Here is a 22,427-nt window from a genome sequence, read left to right on the forward strand (position 1 = left end):
TCTTGGATTTCCATAAGAACCTGCTTGCGTGTCTTATTGATGGGAGTTTATGTTCTGAATTTACTGTCAGGTCGCTTGTTCGGACGCTGATTCCCTTACAATTGGTCGTTCTTCCTTTTCTTGCTTCTGCTGGCCGAGTCGACCTCTTCCTTCGGTTGTCATTCTTTGGTCGTTGTTCCCTATTTTGGACAACTCTTGTAAGGTAGAAGCCTCCTTGGCGTTGGAATACTTTCGTGACCTGTTCAGAAGGTCGGTCATTGTCGTCGGAGGATTCTTGTCGAGAGAGAAGAGGAACTTGGGGTCTCTTAAGCCCCCCATTATTGCAATTAGAGAAATCTCCTCAGAGTATGCTTGCACCTGTATTGCTTCAAATTGAAGTGCTTGATGTAGTCCTTCAGCAACTCTCCTTCTATCTGAACGATATGGAGGAGATGAGAAGTCGGTTTGAGTCTTTCCTTCCCTCTGATAAAGTTCGTAATAAAAACTTTGCTGAGCTGGGTGAAGGAACTGATAGACTGTGGTTTCAATTGCCTGAACCACTTATAAGTTTCTCCTGTTAGAGTTAAGGAAAATGCACAACACACGACTGCAGTGGATGCGTTGTGTAGCTCCATCCAGACCCTGAACGATTCCAAATGCTCGGATGTGTTGGTGGTTCCAAAAAATTGAGCAATCCACAGTATACGAAACCTATCCGATAGTTGTACTTGCATAATGTTAAAGGTAAATCTAGGCTCGGTTTCCTCCATTATTTCCTCAATTGTGGTCAGAACACTTGCGCAGTAGGCTTGTCCAATATCGCCGATCTGACCACGTAAGTCTTTTAGCTCGGCTTCCCATGGTTCACCACTTTCGGCCACAACCTCAGCAGTTACCTCAGGAGCCTTGCCATGCTTTTTCCTGTCCAATTTATGACGAAGGTCGGAAGTAGGCAGAGCTGCCATACTGAAGACATGAGAAGGCGCTGGTCTTGCCGACCCAAGTTGTCGGCTCCTATGGGACGTGGTAGGCATGTTAAAGGGCGGAGGGAGGTTCTGGACTAGTTGGTCAGTTTCCTACCCGGTCCCTTGTGCGCATCAGGGTTGTAGTTACTCCAGTAATTGTCTCATAGAGTTCATGTTACTTTTTAATACTTCAACCTGTTGTTTAATGGAGTTTAGCCATCCTCCCCTATTACAGGACTGTTGCACTAGTCTTGTAGGTGCAAAGTCAGCTTGTTGTTAGGAGGTAGAGTCCTGATGACTACCAGGCTGCTCCGCTGGTGTGTGATCAACTACAATAGAGGAGGCATGAGCCTTCTTCTTCCCTTTGGTCATTGTTAACCGTGTGAGACGATGATTATGGCTTTCAGTATTGTTCCCACAGACGATGCCAAACTGTTGATGTTATTTTTTGATTAACCCTTTTGGGACCCTTGAGTACCTGCACAGAGAACAAACAAGGAAGACCCTGGCTAGTGTAGGGGACCCTCTGAAAGTGCCCTGGTTTGTCAATTAACGTGACAAATGAGTCATAGAGTCCAGTGAGCCCCATATGAAGACTATAAGCTGAAGATTCAACAAGTGGATGTGTTCAAAGGTCTCCAAAAGTAAATAAAACCCTCACATCCCATGACCAAAACACCTTAGGTAAAATTCCATTTTAAAAAGCTCTAATCTATCCCAAAACCATCTAGAAAAACATCTTCGGTAGATTAGAAAATGGAAAATATAGTTGCAAGAACAGATGAAAATATGCAGAGTTTTTCTGCAACTATCGATGACATCGAAATTGTGCCCAAATATGTCCAACAACCATTCGACAAATCTCTAGAATTATTCGATGTAATCGAGCTCCATTAGATGTCATTGAAATTCAAACTTTGATGACATTGAGGAAGGATCGATGACATCGAAATATAAGCACAAAATGTCCAATGAGCTGTAAAGGAAAATCATGATTTATTCGATGACATCAAATTTCAAACTTCGATGACATCGAGGAAAGATCAATAACATTGAAATTGGGACCAATCTACCCAAAGAGTTTGTGAAGGAAAAATAGGAATTATTTGATGACATCGATGTAATGTCGATGAAATTGAAGTTTGAATTCCATAACTATCTAAGCAAACCTCAAAGTTCTCTTGGTAAAAAAACTCGATGACATTGGAGTCTGTTCGAGTCATCGAAGGAAACTTCGATGAGATCGAACGACCTTTGATGACATTGAACGCAGACAGATTTCTGCCCATTTTCTTATCATTTGAACTTTATTGCCTATTTAAAGAGGCTTGCTTCTTAGGTTTCAGGTAGAGAAGAAGAGTGAGATTTAAGAGAGTTATTACTATAGTTGATCTACCCTCCATCTTAAATTCCTTTTTTCATGGGAGTTCATCCTTCAATCCTCTCTTGAATGCAATCATTGTGAAATCAATAGATTGGATCGAAGAATAAACTCCATCATTCAAGGATCTTTTAGGAACACTCTTAATGGTAAGTTATTAAGCTGAAATCTTTTGAATGGTTAAATATTCTGGAATCTCTCCATCACTTAAAGACCAACTTTCAATAAAGAAGATTCCCTAGAATACCCTGACCCAAAACCAGCAACTTGCATTGGAGCATCTACAGTAGTTGCAGATCGAGGGAGCTAAAGACTCTTCCTTAACTAGGAAAGTCATCTTCAGCATGTGCTAACAACGCGGCTCACCTGCTTACAAGTAAGTCATTAGAGTCTAGTGACCCTGAAGATCTTTCCTTGTGTAGGACTGGTATTTAGTGCTTAACATACTAAGACCTTCATAGGCCTTCGGTGGGAGAATACGTCGAGTCCTCATGTAGGACTTGTTAGCCTTGTGTAGGCATTCATAAGCCTTGTGTAGGCATTGATAGCCTTGTGTAGAGTTCACCTTTTGTAGGCATAGGTAGCCTTGTGTAGGCTTCTAAGGTTGTCTCATGTAGACTCCTTAGGTAACTTTGTGTAGGTTGTGAAGGCTAATGGTTAACCTGATTTAAAACCATTTGATAATGAAATCCAGCACACTCTAAGGGGGAGTACGTTAGCCGAGAGTAGAGTAGGCACATAACCGAACCATTATATATTGTTGTGTTTGTGATGATTATTTATACTCATATGTATTGACTGAATAAATGTTTAAATTATGGATAATACATGTTTGATGTAATGCAGCAGTTCGATTTTCACTCTCTAGGTTGATATCGAGATAACCTCTACTTAACTCATGTTAAAATTGGTAGAATTTTCAGTTAAGAAGGATTAAAATATTAAAAGTCCTATTCAACCCTCTCTAATACATTTGTTCATATATTCATACTTCGTTAATAGCAGTCCTACTGCAATTTCAATTGGTATCAAAGTGAGGTTCCTCTTAAAGGATTTAACAACCTAAAGGGAGATCCTAACTGAAGTTGATATTATGGCCAAAGGAGAAGGAACATCAGTCTCTTGATAACCTATTTTTTGTGGTTCCAATTATGCATATTGGAAAGCAAGGATGAACTATTTGCTGTAATCTTTGGACCATGATGTTTGGGAAAATGTTGAGAATGGATATGTGCCACCAACTGAACAAGTGGTACTTAAAAATGGCACAACTATCACTAAACCCAAACCAAAAGAAAAATGGATTGCCTTTGATAAAGAAAATAAAACAAGTGAAGCCAAAGTCATGAATGTTATTTACTGTGCAATTTCACAAGAAGTATTCAATCATATCAATATGTGTGTAATATCAAAAGAAGCATGAAATTTATTGGAAACAACCCATGAAGGAACAAGCATAGTAAAAAAGTCAAGGCTGCAGCTCTTGACAACCTAATTTGAACAATTAAGAATGAAAGAGGATGAGACCTTTATGGAGTTCTTTACAAAATTAAATATCATATCTAACTCCACGAGGGGACTTGGAGTGAAAATTTCGCTACCTAAAATATGTAGGAAAATTTTGAGATCTTTACCGGAACGTTTTAACTCCAAAGTCACCACCGTTGAAGACTGCAGAAATATCGATGAATTAAACTACATCTCAAACCACCCACAAAATCCAAAAACAATATTCTCAAGACCTCTAGAACTATAACTACAATAAAGGAAGAAGGAAGTGAGAATGAAGATGGGGATGAGGAGGTTGCCCTCTTAGCTAAAAAGTTTAAAAGATTCTTTAACAAGAACCGTGGAAAACTATATAACAACAAAGGGAAACAATTGGACCACAAATGCCAAATAGGCAAATCCTTTAACTAGTCCAAAGAACCCCAATGTTACAACTGCAGGAAGTATGGTCACATCTCCATGAAGTGTCCCACCAAGAGACAAAAAGGAAAGGCTATGGTAGCCACATAGGATGGCACTGGTGACTCCAACTCAGAAACAAGTGAGTCAGAAAGTGATGGAGACCAAAAATCATTGAAAATACTAATGGCCTCCACCACTACAGTCATTCCCAAGGACCATAAAGTGGAAGATGAGTATAACCTTGGAAAAATCCAGTGTAAAGAAGAGACTGTTGATAATTGTATTACTATTGAAAAACTAATCAAGAAAATTGATCTTCTAGGATCAGAAGTTGAGAAACTGAAAAAGGAAAATGAAAGTCTGAAACTAAAAGTAGAAAAATCTAATCATACAACAAAACTAAGTCATAAACTCACTCAAAGTAATGAAAAGTTAGAAAGACTTCTAGGCCTGGGTAGGAACTCCAAAAACATGAGAGGTCTAGTGTATGAAACAAGCGAATCAAACTCGTTCCCTTCACCACCTGTGTTGAAAGATGGGGCACTACAAATTTGAATGTCTTACCCTAAGACAGCCTCATTTCACTTCCAGGTTGAGATATAAAAGTAAAATCAAACCAATGGAAAAAATGATGCAAAAATCATGGAAAGGAAATCTGGATCAATTGCCTGATGAATTCGAAACACCCATGGATAACCACTTTAAGAAAGAAATGGAAAACTCAAGCTCAAAGGAGGTGGTTACCAAGTAGGTGATACAAAATAAATAAAATTGCCCTGCGAGTAATGGTAAACCTAACTCAAGCATTTGTATCAATTGGTCCAAGTGAACCAACTGGTGATCATGACCCATTTTGTTTTTTAAAAAAAACTCTTGTATTTGTTAATAGGTCAGATACTTTAAAAAGGGAACTCCAACAAGTGATTAAGGAACAATCTCAGAGTCTGAAGTAACTAATAAGAACGGTTAAAGATTTAAAAATCTATTATTTGTGGAGAATTTTGAACTACATATATGATATCCGCACAAATAATTGGCTGTATGATTATTGAATGACCAACCACACTAATATGGAGGATAATGTAAATCATGCGGTATAGGAAAATCTAGTAAACTACCTTATCCCTCTATTAGGAGTCTCAATTGTTGAAAATCGTACTATGCTTTGCTTTGAGACTAACAAAATTGTTGAATATACATGTGTGTGTTTTTAAGTGTGTATGTGAATTTGTGTTTCCAGCTCGACTAATAGTATATGTACAAATCTTGTTTGCTAAGTAAACACACACACACACACACACACACACACACACATATATATATTTGTACACATCCTTGAATCAGAATATATAAAATGCTGGAACATCTAGTCTTTGATAAGACAATCGATGACATCGAAGTTACAACATCGAACAACACTTCGATGACATTGAAGTACATTAAGGAGATGAATCGTCAGAGGAACATCAATGATATCGAACACATATTCGATGTCATCAAATTCTGAATCTTGATGACATCGAAGAATCCCGACAGTATAAATAACGCGCACGTGCGAAAAATCAATTTTTGCTCTATTTTTGCTCGGCCACCTCCTGTTTCCCCTCATGCTCTCTGGTGGACGTTTGGTGGGTGTTTCGAGTCAAAATACTCAAATCAAAGTCTCATATTAGCAAATCCTTCATACTCAATCCTGAGTATTCACCTCTTTACCTTAGGATTCATTTGTGTGATTTTTTTTGTTGGGAAGAAGCTTTCGAAGTAGTTACAATAGTGTCATCATCCATCTTCCTAGATAATCTAGGTCCTATCCAGCCTATTATGGCCATAGACAAAGGAAAGGCTCTTATGCAAGGAGAATCGTCCAGACCAGTTAGATAGAAAAGGACTGTGTCGAGACTAACTCGAGCTAGGGCCTCTGTAGAGTCTCCCACTCCTCCATCTCCTGCTACACAACAAAGAACTCCGGCTCGAGGGACTTCTCAACCAAACATACCCACCTCAACTATTCCGCCACCCAGCGAAAACATTATGGAAAAATATCGGGATCGGAAAATTATAATGGAATGTCAGGTTGATCCCGACTGCATTCGACCTTATGGGATTAAAAGCCAAAGTTGGGTGGGAGAAAATTTTGCAGTTTGGAGGCAAGATAAGGATAGAGATGATCTATCATTTTTTGGCTTATTTCCATTCCCCTGTTACTGATCCTCCATCTGTGACCATTACAGTCGGGGACACAACCACGGTCATCACGCCAAACCGAATTGCAAACTTACTTGGCATTTCATGCTCTCATATTGGTCTATGCAACATGGATATTGACTCTCCACATGTGCGCTCGTCGGTTACAAAATTTCTGTGCAAAGGACAGGACATTCCATGGCATGAAGGGAATGCTCTAAAAACTAAACACATGCCATTCAATTTTAGAGTACTTCATGCCATCTTCACTACGAATGTATATCCTTGGGGTACAAATCGGGTGGATATGACTCCCTTTATGGTCTCTATCCTGTATTCCATTATACATGGTACCAAGTTATGTCTCCCATCTCTTATTGTCCATCAGCTCGCTCTTACCATTCATGGCACTCAGCTTATTACCACCCATTCCCACATTTGATATGCCACTTGTCTTTGGAATGTGGACATCTTCCTACCAGTGACCTCCCTCGACCTCCTCTAAAGTTCAACAAACTCGATATCAAATGAATGAAGTCTGCCCGTTCAGAAGTCAACACTCCACATGAGGATGATCCTGAGGCTGTTGACACTAATGCACCGACTTACATCCCTACCAAGGAGGATGTGCTGGCACCATCTACTATCCCAATGACTCCTGACTCAACATAGTCTCATCGCCATCGTTGACATCACGATTGGATCAGGATGATTCTTCGAGGACAGCAAAGTTTAGAAGAACGAATGGGCCCCACTAAGGCACGACTCTTGAGTTTGGAGCGGATGCTAAAAGGACTATGCCGCACCACTCAGAATCTTGTAAACCTTCTGACGTGTCGTCATGATGATGTTGCACCTCGCGATACCACACCTGCACCATAGTGCACCTCATAGTCATCACATACATGTGCTGATATGCCAGTGAGGGCATATATATATATATATATATATATATATATATATATATATATATATATATATATATATATATATATATATATATATATATATATATATATCTTTTTGCTACCTTCGCTTATATGAGTGCGATGATTTGCGTATTGTTGTTAAAATTTTATTTTTTTTGGGACATGTCTTTTAGATGTTATTGCCCATACTTGGGGCACATACTTGTGGATATATGAGCCCATCAGGGCTTCAAGATTATGTTACTACTCATGCTAGGGGTATCTTCTTTTGTGGATTGAATGATGATATCTTTATGGAGCATGTGTGTTGTGTAGATTCATAGACAGGTTCCTAGGGATTACATGTGTTACCTCAGTTGATTATGCTAGTATGTTAAATGCTAAAATTTCAATTGCATGATTAAAAGAAATGGGAGGTTAAAGATTTAACAAATGCCACACACACATTCACCCATATCTATTGGACCTTCTATAGGCTTAGAAGCCTTAGTGTTCCTTTTGTGTTCATATCTTGATTGTTTTTCATTCCTATACCTTTTCAGAAATGATTTACATATCCTATATTCTCCAACTTCAGTTATATAACCTAACATTGATCTTTACAAACTGACCCTTTGCCAATGATTGACAAAACAGGGGAGAAATATAACCCACCATTATGATTTTATGATCTTTGTTTAAGTAATGGTGATGCAGGATGAAAGGGGTAGCAACAAAGTTTTGAGTTATTTTCATTGTAGGATGAAATATTGTAAATTTGTGTAATGTCTGTTGTACACACAATTTAGTTAGTTGCTCTAGGTGTTTTGTCATGTAATTGACAAAGGGGGAGATTAAAAATGCCCTAGTTTGTCAATTAATGTGACAAATGAGTCATAGAGTCCATTGGGCCCCATATGAAGACTACAAGCTGAAGACTTAACAATTGGATGTGCTCAAAGTTCTCCAAAGGTAAATGAAACCCTCACATCCCTTAACCAAAATACCTCAGGTAAAATCCCTTTTTAAAAAGCTCTAATCTATCTCAAAACCATCTAGGACAACATCTTTGGTAGATTAGAAAATGGAAAACATAGTTGCAAGAACATATGAAAATATACAAAGTTTTTCTGCAACCATCGATGACATCGAACACTGATTCGATGACATCGAAACTCATGTTTTCAATGACATCGAAGTTGTGCCCAAATATGTCTAGCAACCATTTAACAAATCTCTGGAATTATTCGATGTAATCGAGCTCCATTCGATGCAATCGAAATTCAAACTTCGATGACATCGAAATATAGGCACAAAAAGTCCAGCGAGCTATAAAGGAAAATCATGATTTATTCGATGACATCGAACTTCTTTCGATGACGTTGAATTTCAAACTTCGATGACATCGAGGAAGAATCGATGACATCGAAATTGGGACCAATCTGTCTAGAGAGTTTGAGAAGGAAAAATAGGAATTATTCGATGACATCGAACTTTATTCAATGTCATCGAAATTCAAAATTTGATGGCATCGACTAGTCTCGATGACATCGATGTTTGAATTCCATAACTCTCTAAGGAAACCTCAAAGTTCTCTTGGTAAAAAACTCAATGACATTGAATAACCTTCGATGACATCGAACGTAGACAGCTTTCGGGCCGTTTTCTTACCGTTTGAACTTTATTGCCTATTTAAAGAGGCTTGCTTCTTAGGTTCCAGGTAGAGAAGAAAAGTGAGATTTAAAAGAGTTATTACTATAGTTGATCTACCCTCCATCTTAAATCTCGTTTCTCATGGGAGTTCATCCTTCAATCCCTTCTTAAATGCAATCATTGTGACATCAATAGATTGGATTGAAGAATGAACTCCACCATTCAAAGATCTTTCAGCAATACTCTTAATAGTAAATTATTAAGCTGAAATCGTTTGAATGGTTAAATATTCTAGAATCTCTCCATCACTTAAAGACCAACTTTCAATAGAGAAGATTCCCTAGAAAACCCTGACCCAACACCAATGACTTGCATTGGAGTATTTACAGTAGTTGTGTATCCAGGGAGTTGAAGACTCTCCATCAACAAGGAAGGTCATCTTTAGCATGTGCTAACAACGGGGCTCACCCGCTTTCAAGTAAGTCATTAGAGTCCAGTGACCCTAAAGATCTTTCCTTGTGTAGGACTAATATTCAATGGTTAATATACTAATACCTTTATATGCCTCTAAAGGGAGAATACGTCGAGTCCTTATGTAGGACTTGTTAGCCTTTTGTAGGCTTCGCCTTATGTAGGCATTGATAAGCCTTGTGTAGGTTTTGCCTTATGTAGGCATAGGTAGCCTTGTGTAGGCTCCTGGTTATGTCCTTGTGTAGCCTTGTGTAGGCTTCTAAGGTTATCTTGTGTAGACTTCTTAGGTAACCTTGTATAGGTTGTGAAGGTTAATGGTTAACCTGAACTCCAAGGGGGAGTGCGTCAATCCGGAGTGGAGTATGCACATAGCTGAACCACTATATATCATTATGTTTGTGATGCTTATTTATGCTCATATGTATTGACTAATTAAATGTTTAAATTATGCACACTACATGTTTGATATGATGCAACATTTTGATTTTTACTATCGAAGTTGATATCGAGATAACACTACTTAACTCATGTTAAAATTGGTAGAATTTTCAGTTAAGAAGGATTAAAATATTAGAAGTACTACTCACTCCTCTAAGACATTTAGTCATATATCCATACTTTAATAACAGCGGTCCTACCGCAATTTCACCCTCCAATGCCAAAGTCAGGAATCCGGGTCTTGTAGAAATCGTATAAGGGTAGATATGATGTACATATACCTTTCACCATTAGGGGTGTCCCTATTTATAACAGAGGGGAGATCGTATCGTAAAGGGATCCTCCCTATTTAGTAGTACGTATTGTAGTTGGATTAGAACTCCTATCGTATAGGAGATATCCTGAGATTCTTGGTGGGGATCTCGGAATCCTGAATTGATCAGGAGTTAGTTTCCGTGATCCTTGGAGGAAAGATCGGATAGGTCTTCCTTTATATTAGGCCGGTTGCTGTCTAGAGACCGAGGCGTAGTCATCCGAGCTTCGATTAAGGTCGGCTAATGGAAGTCATAATGCCGACCGAGCTATAAGAAGGTCGGCATCATTCGCTGATTAAACCAACCAAAGGTCTTTGTGACATCCTTGTGATCTACAGTTCCTATAGCATTTACCCACTTCGTTGCTTCCCTAGAGAATCCGTTATGAGTCGTGCCAACCTTTGGGACAACCTTGCTCGTGCAGACCTTCAGAACGACCTTAGTCGTGCCGACCTTTGAGATGACCTTAGTCATGCACGACCTTTGGGACGACCTTAGTCTTCCTGACCTTTCTCCTTAATCAGGCGTCTGGCTCCTTGCCTCTTTTAGCCATCGGGACGTGCCAGGTCGTGACTTGTCCTGCATCTATAGGTCGGTCCATTTTTCCCCCATAACAACAACAATAATAATAATAAAGATTTTTTTTTTTAATCTTATCTCTATCTTATCTTTATTTTATCTTTATATTATGTCATATTTTATCTCTTATCTTATTTCTATCATTAATCCGTTTACCTTATATATACCCCTAACCCTCCCCATATCTCTTAAGTCTCAAGCCCTTAAATGATCTTTTCTTTTTAAAGAGTGTATCGTAAAAGGAATTCTACTCTAACTTAGACATTAACAAAAAAGGGCACCCTGCGACAACTGAGAAAGGGAGAAATGGAGAGGATTTTAGAGGGCTTAGATCTGATAAGTTATTGTCTATTCTCTCATTATTATTTTTGTACATTTAATATAATTTTAACTCGATCTATGTAATGAACGGTGTGTATCAGCTACACATTCATTGCATTGATCTGTGGGTATATCTAATGTAAAGATGATAGAAGTTTAAAATTTTATGTGAAATTTTTAATTTTGATTGGTGTACATCTATTCGAATCATATTAGATCTGTATGGATCATACGATCCTTAAGGTCAAAATATATAAGGGCCATAACTCCCAGATCAATCTGACCATCGGATGAGCCACATTAGTTAGATCTACAAGTGTGTAATAAGGAAAGCTTAGATTTCTGCGCAAGTGTTGGTATCACTTGGCGTAGAAGGTTGAGATGGGCCATCGGTGTATATGTGATTAGATTCACACCATTCATCCAATGTGTAAAGGCAAAATATGCCAAGACATCAAGAATCTAGATGATCCAATCATCCGGTGGGCCACCCCCGATCAATCATTTTCCATTCAATTTTAGGATCTTAAAAAGAGAATCTAAATTTTAATAATTGAAGTAATGGACATATTTAATCATTTAGATCTTGTCCACTTAGGACGTTAATAAAAAAATGAGCCCCACCATGTAATATAATCAGATAAATAATAATGTTGTGGATATAATTGATAGGATTTGTGCAATCAAATCAGCTTGATTACCTTGTGAATTCTACACTACCAAACTCAAGTGAGTGACCCAACATGTCTCATAATTCATTGGAAATAAAATAAATTGTTTGTGATGCTTTAATTGATTGATGTACTGATTGAAGTGTTTTATCACCATGTTATTGATTCAACTACTGTGAATGTATGCTATGGTAAATTACATGTTAATTTGTGCCAAATTACATGACTATAATAATTATACATTAAATTCACATATGAATATTCTTATCAAAACAAGTATCTATGGCACTTATGAAAATGATACATTCATACATCATCCATCATTCATTGCATTTACATAATGCATGGTCGGTCCTATGGGCCCTTCCTGGAAGAAATGTCGATCTTAGTAGAGTGTTAGCAGATGCGGGATATGCCCAAGCCTATCGAAAGGTGGAAGCCTACCCAACCGGTGGATGCAAGTTGACGATCTCTAACGCATCTAATGCATTTATATCATTATGCATACTATGTTTCTATTATATTTAAATTTTAATAAGCATGAACCATGCTGAGTTTTCTCACTAAGCTTGACCAGCTTACATTTTTATTAATAGAAAAACTGTACAGATAAGCATTTAGCCGATAAGTTGGTATAAGAATAAGAAGTTTTGGTTGAACTAGTGCACAACATGTGTGAGACGTAGCCGTATCTATCAAAAGAAGAACTGACTGCATTTGGACCATTTCTAATTATTTAATTAGAATTTTATTTATTAGGATGATCTGATTAGTTGTATGATTTTAAGCATTTGATTGATTTTATTTAATTAAATTTTTCTACATCCATAGCAAGTATTCATTTGTAATTTATATTAACTGATGAATGATGCTCAATTTATGTTGATTGAATGTTCATGGATGTTGAGAATGGACAAAGGTTTATGCTGAAATCATTTTGTGTGAATGATTGTGAATATACCTAGTTGGAATGTAAAAATGAATATTACTTTTGTATTTGAATAATCGTATAATGAAATGAAGTTAGTACACTTTGTGTACGAGTTTCGACTCAAAAGTCGGGTCTGAGGGTGCACACTCTATAATCGAATTTCGAGGCATGACAATATGGGTCGAGGTCGTGGTTGTAATGTATTAAGGGTTAAGGTTTTCCTGTGTTAAGGGTTTAGGTTATCATGTGTTAAGGGTTGTGGGGCCCACCATGGGATATGTGTTGAATCCACTTTGTCCATTAGATTCAGAATTTACTTTAATGTCATAGGCTAAAGAATGAGTTACATCTAAAAATCCTATGGCCTCAGAGAAGTTTTCAAAGGTTTTCAAATTCACCGCTTTATGTGGTGTGGTCCGTTTAAACATTTGATACACCTCATTTTTGGGCTCATGCTTTAGAATGATATTTCAAAATGGATGGATGATGTGGATAAAATATATGCATCATAATGGGCCCCACAAGACCATCCATTTCTACAAAAGTCTCGTCCGCATCACGTCACATCACATTGACACATATTTCAAGAGAAAAGCCTCTCACATAACAGAAGCTAGGTTGGGTACACGGTGATTTTTGTGGGAAATCCACTCCATTCATCTGTTTTGGAAGATAATGTTAAGAATGAGCCAAAAAATTAGACAAATTTGAAACTCAAGTTAGCCACATGAGTGGAAACATTGGAAAGGAGTTGCCTACCATTCAAACCTTTCTGAGCTCTACTTGATATTTATATGCAATCCAAACTGTTCATAAATTAAGTGGCCCAAATGCTTATAAAGCCCTTACCATGAGGATGGATGGAAAGAATAGAAATATTAGCATGATCCAAAGCTACCTTCCGCAACGTCATGAATGTTTCAACTGTGGGCATATGATCTCCTCAATATTATTGTGGGGCCCACTTGAGATTTAGATCTACCTTATTTTTTGGGCTCATGTCATAAAATAATTTGGCAAAACATGTGAGCCATGCGGATTTCTCACAAACACCATAGTGGGCCCCACAGTATTTACCCTAACAAAATTCCTCCCGTCATCACACGTTGGGCTTAATGCAAAATGTAGTTATAGGCAATTTGGTTAAAATCTTTTTTAACAAAAAGATATTAGGAGGTTATATAAGGCATTTGTTTAACCCTTTTAATATTTAAGGCATTTGGCAATACTACCATACTACTTCGGTAAAAATACCTTTAATTATTACCACTACTCCTTGTAATGCGGTCCACATAGCCCTTGATCTGCCTTATTTTTGGTCTGGTATCCTAAATCGATACGAAAGAAATGGATGGACAGCGTGGATAAAATCCATACATCACGGTGTCCCATCGGAGCCCCTATCCATCCGTGGCTAGCAAGGGACGTCACTACCCAAAACGGGTCCCTCAACACCACAAGGAACAGTGGCGATTAAACACTCACCATTGAAATCTTTGTCCCTTCCACGGAGGTTTTGGATTATGCTCATCTTTGTGTTTTCCCTCCGTCCTGTTTGGAATTACCATACGAACGGATTGGACGGCACATAAATATCAGGATGGGACGTAGAAATGTTTCAAAGGCGGAGTTTGGATCCCCATCGTTCCGTGGTATGGCCCACTTGAGTTTTGGACCTGTCTAATTTTTACTCGTACCGAAACATGAGCTGCGCAAACTGACGGACGGAACGAATGACCATTGAAAATCTCGGCGGGTCCCACTGAGCTCTGCGTTGCAGTGAAACTGTTGTCCAAGAAAAAATGAACAAAGAGTACAAATTTAACATATAGCCAGACGAATGTACGGCCCAGATATTCGGTGTGAGAATGGATCTGGTCGCCCGTACGTTTCCCATCCGATGGAACGCGGTTTGGCTAGTGACGCTGCCATCAGCCAGGTGGCTAGTGGTCAGTGCTATGTGGACCCCACCATGATGTATGTGTTTTATCCACGCTGTCCATCCATTTTGAAATATAATTTTAGAACTTGATCCCAAAAATGAGGCAGATATAAATCTCAGGTGGACCACACTATGGGAAAACAGTAGTGATTGAATGTCCACCATTAAAAATATCCTGGGGCCGACTGTAATGGTTATTGGACATCTAACCTCTTAATTGGCTCATAAAGACTTGGATGAAGGGAAAACATATATATCAGTTTGATCCAAAACTTTTGTGGCCCTAAGAAGTTTTTAATGGTGAGTATTCAATCAACACTGTGCGGTCCGCTTGAGATTTGGATCAACGTCATTTTTGGGCTCATATCATAAAATGATCCGGAAGAATGGGTGGACGGCATGAATGAAACAGATACATCATGGTAGGCCCACATAGCACTGACCACTAGCCATTGGCTAGTGGCAGGGTCAGTAGCGATTCCGTTTACCATCCGATGTGGGACGCAGATTGCGTCCTACCTCGCCCGTCTCTAACCCCGAACGTGCAATTATGTGGGTGGGCCCACTATGATGTATGTGTACATCCAAGCCGTCCATCCCTTTTTTCCAAATCACTTTATGACATGAGCATAACAGTGAGGTAGATACAATGCTCAAGCAGACCACACCAAATAATAAGCTTGGTTGCAATAAATGGCAATTCCATTAAATGCAAGATATATATTTGGTGTGGTTCATTTGAGCGTTGTATTTAGCTCATTTTTGTGCTCTTCCCTTAAAATGATCTGAGAAAAGGGATGGATGGCTTGGATGTATAGATACATCATGGTGTGCTTGCCCACAGAAGTGCCGGTTTGGGGCTAGAGACAGGCAATGGTAGGACACAATACACCCTCCGATGTGATATGAAGTTGTCATTAGAGGTGGGCATCAAGTCGAGTCAGACTAGATTGTGTCCAACTCAACTCAATCCAACTTTTTAAGAACCTGACCCGAACTTGATCCGATCCGGGACTAATTCTAGCAGGGCTGAATCTATCCGATTCGAATCCTTGCTGGCCTGACCCGAACCGAGTCTGACTCGGTCTGGAAAACCAAATTGAGTCAGATGGAGTTAAATCTAGGGAGAGAGAGGGAGAGAAAGAAGGAGAGAAAGAAGGAGAGAGAAGGAGATGTGGAAACCAGGAGAGAAAGAAGGAGAAAAAGGAGGAGAGAATGAAGGAGAGGAGGGAAATCGAGAGAGAAAGAGAAGAGAAAGGAGGAGAGATGGGTAGGTGCAGCGCCTCCTTCAGGTAAAGAAAGAGGGATTAGGGTTAGTTCGGATTTCAGATCGGAACAGATCGATCTGGATTGACCACGATCCGAACTTAGAGCTGGGCATCGATCCGAGTCGGACCGAATTTGGCCTAACCCGGTCAGATCCGAAATTCTAACAGGCTGGCCCGAAATCGATCCGATCCGAGACAAAGTCCAGGTCACCTGACTCGGACAAATCTGTTCCTTGATTGACTTGACCCGATCCGAGTCTGACTCGGTCAGGGAAACTGAGTCGGATTGGGTTGAGCACTATTCGGATCATTTGATATGGTGTGGTTCACTTCAGTCTTCAATGTATCGTAATTTTTTGTTCAATGCCTAAAATGATATGTCAAAATGGATGAACGGCTTAGATAACATATATACATTAAGGTGGGCCCCACATGACTATAAAAAATGTGTATCAACGCCTGCTGCCTATGTTGTCCCATCGGGCAAGCTACTAAAGCAACGTCACCAAGTTCTGTGGGCTCCACTAAGCTGTATGTGTTATATCCACACCATCCATCAATTTTGAGATATCATTTTAGGGCATGAGCCAAATAATGATGTAGATAAAAATCTGTAGTGGACCACATCACAGAAAAAGTGGGGAGAATGATTCCCACCATTGAAACTATCCTAAGGGTCACTGTAATGTTTATTTGAAATCCAACCTGTTTAAAAGTTGAAAAATATAGAAATAAGGGAAAACACAAATATCAGGTTTATCTAAAACTTTTGTAGCCTTTAAAAGTTTTTAATGGTGGGCGTCACTGTCCATAGAGCTTTCTATGTTCGGGTCCACTGGAGCTTTGGATTTCATACATTCTTTGGATATTGCCCTGAAATGATCTTTCCAAATGGATGGAAGGTTGGATACAAAACATACATCATGGCGAGGCCCAAGGAACTTAGTTAAGTCACTTTAATACATACTCTCGCAGCCTACCGTATTGACGTGCAAAGCAAGTAATACAAAGTCGGATACAAAAATATCCCGCGGACTATAAACCTTTCCACACCGACTTTCCCCTCTGTTTCCTTTTGCCTCTATTGCGACTAAGCAACTACAAAACTCGTCGCAGGGTACTGGTTACTGGGGCGGAGTGGGGCCCACTTTCTGAGTGGTCCGATGATCTAAAACCGTCCATGTCGTGGAGATGATAGGAAACTTACTGTGAACATAGGATTGTGACCATCACTATCTATAGATGAACAACAAGTAAAAAATTTCAACGGTTTGTATTCAAATATAAAAATCAAAGGTTATAATCATTTCTGAGACGTGATTATAAATTAATAGCCTATTTATTATAGTGAAGATAAGGTGGACGGTTAAAATCATCGTAATATCTGAGAAAGTTGGCCCATAACGGTGCGACGTACGATCTACTCTTAAACGCGAGAGAGGAGAAACAAACTTTCCTATCTATAGCTGTTGCCGGCCGTTGATGTGCCGTGCAAGTAACTTATACTCACGGGGGAGTAAATTTTGTTGGGGCTCATCGTGAAAGCATGTGGTGTATCCACTCCGTCCATTCATTTTTTCAGATTATTTTAGCTGTTGAACAAAAAATTGATGAATAGCCAAAGCTCAAGTGGACCACATTATAGGAAAAAGTAAAAAATATTGATTTTCACTCCGGATCTGGCCGGATCGGAACGGTCCGGATCCATTCGGATCGGATTTTCGGATCGGAACGGTCCGGATTAACCACTACCCAATCTTGATCCGAAAACTAGTCGGATTTAAATGATCCCACCCGATCCTACCCGATCTAAGCCGTCAGTTTGGTTCGGAACGGGTCGGATCGGGTCTGATCGGGTCGAATCCACCGGATCGGGTAAAAAATGCCCACCTCTATCCGAACTCGATCCAATGTACGATCGAATCTGAGTGGTCCTACTCGATCTGCACCGATCCAGGCCTTCGGTTCAATTCGGATCGGGTCGGATCCACTGGATCAGGTCGGATTTTGCCCAGCTCTAGCTGTCATGTATCCGACATAAGGAGCCGACGAACTTGTGCCATCCACCAACTTGCCAGTTCCTTACCTCCATCTTGTGCAGCAACCGGTTGATGATATCACGTGCCAACCCCCATCACTTTCATCCTTAGTCCGAGCTAGTATATATATGGGACGTATACAACTCAGGATGCACCATAGCTTTCGGCACCTCCGCTTACAGCCATACTGGTCTTTGTATTTTTCTTTCGTTGTGGTGATTTTGAAAAAAAGAAAAAAAGAATACAATGGTAGTAAAAGTGTATGGCCCGGTCCGAGCAGCGTGCCCTCAAAGGGTAATGGCTTGCCTTTTTGAGAAAGGTGTGGAATTCGTTGTTGTAGAAGTCGATTTGCAGGCCGGGGAGCACAAAAAACCCAATTTCCTTGAGAGACAGGTGAACCCACGTAGCCCTTACTATAACCAAAGTTCGTTATAGGTGAATGTGAATCTCATCCAAGCTTTAAAATCAGGGTGTATCTCGTATTGTATTATTCACTGTCGAAATGGCCGACAATGGCTGATATAGCCATCGTTCGTTGACGATACTGATAGGTATTGGTTTTGGACGATACTGTAGCAAGTGAACAATTGCACCGTAACTTATCATGCAGGCTTATCTTTTCCCACAACATGCCTTTTGTTACCTGTTCTTGATTACATATTTCTGAATTGATTTTTTTTCCCCTTAATTTGGAATGTTTTGTAGCCCTTCGGACAAGTTCCGGCTGTGGAGGACGGAGATTTCAGACTTTTCGGTAATTATGTTAACTTAGCCTGTTACATTTTAGTATGTCATTTTGAAACGTTGATTGAAGTGTATGGCCCATGCATAAAATATTAAAGTGATTGGATGACTTGACCGTCATTGTGAGTTTTAGTGGTTCAATATAAAGTCATTGGACTGACGCATGGGGTCAGTTGAGTAGGGTCCAGTTTAGCATCGCAAGTTGGGATTGATAATATGGGTGACTGAGCCTGACTCGGCCAAGTCACTTCCAATACGGCCAATTCTCAGCTTCACTCAGGACCAGATGAGTGGGTCGAGTCACCGAGTCTTGCAACGATGCTGTTACCTGCTGTTGTAATTGTTCTGTTTTCAGTTCATTCATCAGATTGCGAATGGCTACGATAGTCCACTCAAGTCCTTTGAGTATTTCTAAAATTCATTGGATCGACTCACGACTCAATCCTGACTTAGCAGGACTTGTCCAGCCAGCTCAACAACTCAGCTGGTCCAATATGACCTGGGGTGATTCAGACCGAGTCACTCGGCCTAGTCAACAGCCATTGAGTTATAGAAATAAAATGAGCCTGGTGGGAATCAAACTCATGTCCTTACCAATGCAAGAACACTCTAATTGCTAGCGAGCCAGCAACTAATTGTTTGTTTGTTTCTAGCGATTTTATGTATTTGTTGTCCCTTAATGATTTTGAATTTTTTTTTCTACTACAAAAATCATTTCATTTATACATTGAAAATATCAACTTGAGTCAACTCAAGACTCGTTGGAGTCGACCCAGCTGGACTGGAATGATTGAGCCAACCAACCAGGAAAATTAAAATTTTAATAAATAATTCTAAACTTTAAAAAATGGGTAAAATAAATTAATTTAAACTTTAAATATTAATTCATTAAGATCATGAAAATTTTGAGATATTGAAATTCTTGCGATAATATTCTCAGGACGATGATTTTTGTGAAAATATTGCAAGATTTTCAAAAATCTCAAAATCTCAGTGATATTTGTTACAATGGCTTCTAATGCATGTAATGGCCTGGACATGCGCAATTTGAAAATCCCCAGAATCGAGGGCGATCATCAGATACTATGCAGCCAAGTACGTGGATCAGGGACCGAATCTACTGGGGACCACTCTGGAGGAGCGTGGCCTAGTGGACCAATGGCTCGAAGTTGAAGCACACAACTACAACGATTTGGTGTACAACATCGTGCTCCAGCTTTGCGTCCTCCCACAGATGGGCCAACCAAGTGACATGTTCTTGGTCAAGAGCTGCGAGAACAAGCTCGGGAAAGTGCTCGACATCTACGAGCGGCGCCTCACCGAGGGAAAGTACCTGGCTGGGGACTACTTCACCCTGGCTGATCTGAGCCACCTACCAGGCACAAGGTACCTGATGAATGAAGCTGGAATGGGCTATCTTGTGAGGGAAAGGAAGAATGTGAATGCATGGTGGGAGGACATCTCAAGTAGGCCTGCTTGGAAGAAAGTATTAAAGCTTATGGTGTAATTCATCTTCAAGGCCCTTTTTTTTTCTCTCAGTTTCTTATAGCTTTTCTATATATTTGTATAAGTACGATGTGAGCTTGAAATAACTAAATCTTCGAAGAAGGATGAGTGGAAACTGTATGGTGTGCTGTTAGAGAAATAAGAAAACTAGAAGTTATAGTAGTGCTCTTGGCTGCATAAGGACACTTAGTCCAATCCATTGATCTACACTATTCATTAGGCCTAAAGTACATTTTATGAGCTACCATGTAACGCCCTGAAAATCGGGGGTCGAGCATAAGCTCAACTCCCGAGTTCCAACACATCACTTATGCAACATAGATAATGATGATTAAATGTTGTCCGTATTAGTGCATTAAACATGAGTGGGATTATACCAAAACAGCATATCATACTCCAGAGACAGTTAATTTACGTAAGCGGAAGACTGTGATAAGTATATAAAACATATAAGTGATTGTAAGTCTCCTGAGTATGATTCATGTTACCAGGTCAATTGATTACATATAAAGTTCGAAAATATACAAAATGTGAAAGGTCATCAAGTCAGTATCCCAATAATTCCTCGTCGATCAAGGCTTGGCCTACATAGACCTGCCTGATAACTGTATTTATGAGAACTCATCCTCGTCATCATAATAATCAGGCTCCACCTCGCGAGCATCGCTATCATCTGCAACTAAACCAGAGTCTGGTTGGTGTTTTAAAACACCGTCCTAGAGTGGGAGTGAGTGATGATTGTATAAGGCAAAGGTTAATGCAAAGGTTAACATGTTATCAATTCAGTCAAGCAGTAATGATAAAGTAATACAGCAAGCATTCCTAAGTATTCTGATTAATGCAAGGATGATATGTATTAATGATGCATGCCCTCATCTGCACTCCCTCTTGCGACAACATCTTACGATCGCGACATGCATCCCTTCCTCTGTGCTCAACACCAACGCCAAAGGCACATGCAAATGCGGTGCATGTATGTAATTAGTCAAGTTTTTAATTAAACTTATTCATATAATAGGTTCGGGAAGCTAAGGTACCTCCCTTTATGTCATTTACCCAAACGATGATCCATCTAGGGTCGTCAAGCCTAGCTTATCACATACGATAAGCAAGTTATAGGGCAACGTCACCCCTGATTTTAAAGAGCAGTGGACAGGCAAGTTCAAGTCGCTACGAAGAGGCTCATCACCATCAACATAAGCTTTAGTTTATACTCGAGGTCACTACAGGAAAGGCTCGTCACCTTAGCGTAGGCCGACAGCTCGAATACAATATTCATACCACCGTATTCGGCTCATGAGTTGGTTCGCTCACTGGACACTGCGAGGAGGCTCGTCGCCCCAGCGTAGGCTGACATCTCGACCATGGTGTCCCATACCACCATGCCCGGCTCATGAATCTTAGTGGATCGAGGTACTAAGGTTAAACGAGCTCTTCACTGGTATATTTAGTACCTTAGATTCAAGCAGTAGTGTCCATACATGGTGAACATACATTGGGCCAATCGGGTTACTTGATAAGCTCGACTAGTACAAGCGTACGTTGAATTAGTCATGTAAGACCCATATCCAAGTCCATACTGTTCCGTCGACTCCCGTGATCCCTTCCGTCGAAGTCCGGCAATCCGTGATCTATAATCGATGTTTACACGTGACGCTAAGTCGTATCCTTTAGATTTGAATCAGCTTAAGCCAAGACTTGTACCATTGCGACCACACCGTCACCGCAGTTCCAACGCCGCGTCTTTTGTACCGATCCGATACTCTAGCAGGGAGATATGGGCCGACGTTTATTTCGAAGAAAACACCGCACATTTGCAATCTTAAGAGAATCTCTACAACTTGTCCCATCAATCAATCAATCAATCATCTTATGTCAAGTACACACAACCCATGCTTTCTTTTTCCACAAGTCAAGCAAACCTCAAAAGTCAACCAATCTCTCACCTCACCTATCTCTCACCTCACCTATCACTCACCTCACATCCATCACCTCTCTCTTACAACCTTCCCTTCTCTCTCTCTCATTTCTCAACACAAATTCCAAGCTAGCAAGAGAAGTGCACGTCCATGCATTCCAAGAGAGAAAAGTGATTTTTGGTGGCCCACCTCCCCATCCCAAAAACCTTCATCCTAGCCATTCATTTCTCATCTTCCACCATCAAAGTAAGACAAAAAGAGGTCGGCTTTCCAACGGACCAAGAAGATCGAAAAGTGGGTGCT

At 39.8% G+C, this 22,427-nt stretch overlaps 1 protein-coding gene across 1 annotated transcript; it reads left to right on the forward strand.

The window, feature by feature from the left end:
* Window positions 1-18,120: 18,120 nt before the first annotated feature.
* LOC131243076 (glutathione S-transferase F11-like) lies at window positions 18,121-20,385 on the forward strand. The gene is made up of 3 exons (XM_058242152.1): window positions 18,121-18,348; window positions 18,661-18,709; window positions 19,761-20,385. Exons 1-3 carry the CDS (start codon window positions 18,202-18,204, stop codon window positions 20,204-20,206), a joined length of 642 nt encoding a protein of 213 aa, XP_058098135.1. The 5' UTR covers window positions 18,121-18,201; the 3' UTR covers window positions 20,207-20,385.
* Window positions 20,386-22,427: the final 2,042 nt, after the last annotated feature.

This window comes from Magnolia sinica, chromosome 4, assembly GCF_029962835.1.
Source record: "Magnolia sinica isolate HGM2019 chromosome 4, MsV1, whole genome shotgun sequence".
Lineage (NCBI taxonomy): Eukaryota > Viridiplantae > Streptophyta > Magnoliopsida > Magnoliales > Magnoliaceae > Magnolia > Magnolia sinica.

Bases quoted from the DNA above. Each gene is read 5' to 3' on its own strand.
- LOC131243076 (XM_058242152.1), top strand. From the start codon at position 18,202: ATGGTAGTAAAAGTGTATGGCCCGGTCCGAGCAGCGTGCCCTCAAAGG. The intron at 18,349-18,660 runs GTGAACCCACGT...AATGTTTTGTAG, and splicing joins CCAATTTCCTTGAGAGACAG to CCCTTCGGACAAGTTCCGGC. The intron at 18,710-19,760 runs GTAATTATGTTA...GAAAATCCCCAG, and splicing joins CGGAGATTTCAGACTTTTCG to AATCGAGGGCGATCATCAGA.